General features: G+C 52.3%; 1 protein-coding gene across 1 annotated transcript in view; it reads left to right on the forward strand.

The window, feature by feature from the left end:
* Positions 1-3,427, forward strand: part of ARHGEF10L (Rho guanine nucleotide exchange factor 10 like) — a 25,059-nt gene that overhangs the window by 7,949 nt on the left and 13,683 nt on the right. The window contains 5 exon segments of the mRNA XM_033519355.1: positions 1-80; positions 937-1,014; positions 1,092-1,271; positions 2,367-2,483; positions 3,249-3,341. The exon segment at positions 1-80 is cut by the window's left edge and continues 8 nt beyond it. Of these exon segments, the coding sequence (XP_033375246.1) occupies positions 1-80; positions 937-1,014; positions 1,092-1,271; positions 2,367-2,483; positions 3,249-3,341 (548 nt within the window).

Genomic DNA, 3,427 nt, shown 5'->3' on the forward strand with positions numbered 1-3,427 from the left:
TCCTGGAGGTCACCGTGTCCGACATGAAACATCCCCCGCCCGAGCTGGGCCCCGCGCCCGAGGGGCTGAGCCCGCAGCAGGTCTGGGATCGGGATCGGGATCGGGATCGGGATTGGGATTGGGATTTGGATTGGGGCTTTCCCGGGATCAGGATTGGGGCTTTCCTGAGATTTGGGATCGTGGCTTTCCTGCGATCAAGACTGTGGCTTTCCCAGGATTGGGACTGAGGCTTTCCTGGGATTGAGATTGGGACTTTCCCAGGACTGGGATCAGGGATCTTGTGGGATTTGGGATTGTGGCTTTCTCAGGATGGAGACTGTGGCTTTCCCGGGATTTGGGATCGGGGCTTTCCTGGAATTTGGGATCGGGGCTTTCTCGGGATCTGGGATCAGGGATTTCCCAGGACTGGGATCAGGGATTTCCCAGGATTTGGGATCGGGGCTTTCCCAGGACCTGGGGGTGTCACCGCCTCCCCTGGGCCTGGCAGTTGAGCAGTGGGGAAACGCCGAGTCAGCAGAACCGGCGCTGCTGAGTCAGCACTTCCGCCAGGCTGGGGCTGCTTCCCTTTTCCTGGGATTTGGGGTTGGGGGATCACGGCCGGGCCCCACAGGCTGGGCCTGCATTTCCCGGATCCCGGGATTCGGGATTTGGGGGATCGGGGCTCTGCCTGCATTTTCTGGATCCTGGGATTTGGGATTTGTGGGATCACAGCGATGGCTGCATTTCCTCAATCCCAGGATTTGGGATTTGGGGGATCACAGCTGAGCCCCACAGGCTGTGCCTGCATTTCCCAGACCCCGGGATTCGGGATTTGTGGGATCAGGGCTGTACCTGCATTTCCCGGATCCTGGGATTTGGGATTTGTGGGATCAGGGCTGTACCTGCATTTCCCGGATCCTGGGATTGGGGGTTTTGGGACATTCCCGTGTCCCGCAGGTGCTCCGGCGGCACATCCTGGGCTCCATCGTGCAGAGCGAGCGCAGCTACGTCGATTCCCTGAAGCGCATCCTGCAGGTGGGGGGACCCCATTTTCCCGGGATTGGGCACCCCCTGGCGCCGATCCCGGGATCCCAGCGCCGGAATTCCCGCAGGATTACCGGAACCCGCTGCTGGAGATGGAGCCCAAGGTGCTGAGCGCCCGCAAGTGCCAGGTGGTGTTTTTCCGGCTGAAGGAGATCCTGCAGTGCCACTCCATGTTCCAGATCGCCCTGGCCTCCCGCGTCTCCGAGTGGGATTCCAACGAGAAGATCGGAGACCTCTTCGTGGCCTCGGTGCGGGGAAAACCGGGAAGAGCCCCAAATCCCGCCGGGATCCCAGAAAAAGCCAGGAATAGCCCCCGCCAAAATCCCCTGGGGTCGCATCGGAAACCAGGAATAGCCACCAACATCTCCCTTGGATCCCATAAAAAACTGGGAATCTCACCCAGAATTCCCCTGGGATCATCCCATAAAAAACCGGGGAAAATCCACATCTCCCTTGGATCCCATAAAAAACTGGGAATCTCACCCAGAATTCCCCTGGGATCATCCCATAAAAAACCGGGGAAAATCCCTTTTGGGATCTCATCCATGAGGAATCACTCCAGAAATCCCCTCAGATCCCATAAAAAAACAGGGAATCTCACCCAGAAATCCCCTGGGATCATCCCATAAAAAAACGGGGAAAATCCCTTTTGGGATCTCATCCATGAGGAATCACTCCAAAAATCTCCCTTGGATCCCATAAAAAATCGGGAATCGCACCCAAAATCCTCTTGGGATCATCCCATAAAAAACTGGGAATCACACCCAAAATCCCTTTGGGAACTCATCCACAAGGAATCACTCCAAAAATCTCCCTTGGATCCCATAAAAAACAGGGAATCTCACCCAGAGTTCCCCTTGGGATCATCCCATAAAAAACAGGAATCACACCCAAAATCCCTTTGGGATCTTATCCATGAAGAATCACTCCAGAAATCCCCTCAGATCCCATAAAAAACTGGGAATCGCACCCACAATCCCTTTGGGATCTCATCCATGAGCAGTCCCCTTGAATCCCATAAAAACCTGGGAATCACCTGCAAAATTCCCCTGGGATCATCCCATAAAACAGGGAAAATCCCTTTGGGATCTCATCCATGAGGAATCACTCCAAAAACCTCCTTGGATCCCATAAAAAACTGGGAATCTCACCCAAAATCCCTTTGGGATCTCATCCACGAGGAATCACTCCAGAAATCCCCTCAGATCCCATAAAAACCTGGGAATACCCCCCAGATTGATCCCATCAGGGACGGGTGGAGCGATGGAACCCCAAGCCGGGACACCCCCAGCCCCATCCCGTTTTTTTCCGGGAATTCCCACCTCATTCCCGCTCTCTCCCAGTTCTCCAAGTCCATGGTGCTGGATGTCTACAGCGACTACGTCAACAACTTCACCACGGCCATGGCCCTCATCAAGAAGGCGTGTCTGACTAAACCCGCCTTCCTGGACTTCCTCAAGGTCAGCTTCTCCCCAAAATCCCGCTTTTTTATGGCTTTTCCCAAAATCCCGTATTTATGGCATTTCCCCAAAATCATAGTTCTTATGGCATTTCTCCCAAATCCCGGTTTTTATGGCTTTTCCCCCAAATCTCAGTTTTTATTTTATTTTCCCAAACCCCTGTTTTTATGGCATTTCCCAAAATCCCTTTTTTTATGGCTTCTCACATTCCCAGTTTTTATGGCTTTTCTCCCAAAATCCCAGTTTTTATGGCACTTCCCCCAAATTCATAGTTTTTCTGGCATTTCTCCCAAATCCCATTTTTCTGGCATTTCTCCCAAATCCTGGGTTTTATGGCTTTTCCCCCAAAATCCCAGTTTTTACGGCATATCCCCATAATCCCATTTTTTATGGCTTTTCCTCCAAATCCCATTTTTCTGGCATTTCCCCAAAATCCCAGTTTTTATGGCTTTTCCCCCAAAATCCCAGTTTTTATGTCATATCCCCAAAATCCCATTTTTCTGGCATTTCCCCAAATCCCAGTTTTTATGTCATTTCCTCCAAATCTCCATATTTAATGCCATTTCCCCCAAAATCCCGTTTTTCCTGGCATTCCCCCAAAATCCCATTTTTTTCTGACATTTCCCCCAAATCCCACTTTTATGCCAATTCCCCAATCCCAGTTTTTAATTTCCCCCAAATCCCTGTTTTTATTTTATTTCCCCCAATCCCGGTTTTTATGGAATTTCCCCCAATCCCGGTTTTTCCGGCGTTCCTCCCCGGCAGAAGCGGCAGATGGCCAGCGCCGACCGCGTCACACTCTACGGGCTGATGGTGAAACCCATCCAGAGGTTCCCTCAGTTCATCCTCCTCCTGCAGGTGAGGAGGGAGAGCTCCTGGAGAACCTTGAGGAGCTCCTGGAGAACCTTGAGGAGCTCCTGGAGAACCTTGAGGAGCTCCTGGAG

The sequence above is a fragment of the Parus major genome, chromosome 21 (genome assembly GCF_001522545.3).
Source record: "Parus major isolate Abel chromosome 21, Parus_major1.1, whole genome shotgun sequence".
NCBI classification, from domain to species: Eukaryota; Metazoa; Chordata; class Aves; order Passeriformes; family Paridae; genus Parus; species Parus major.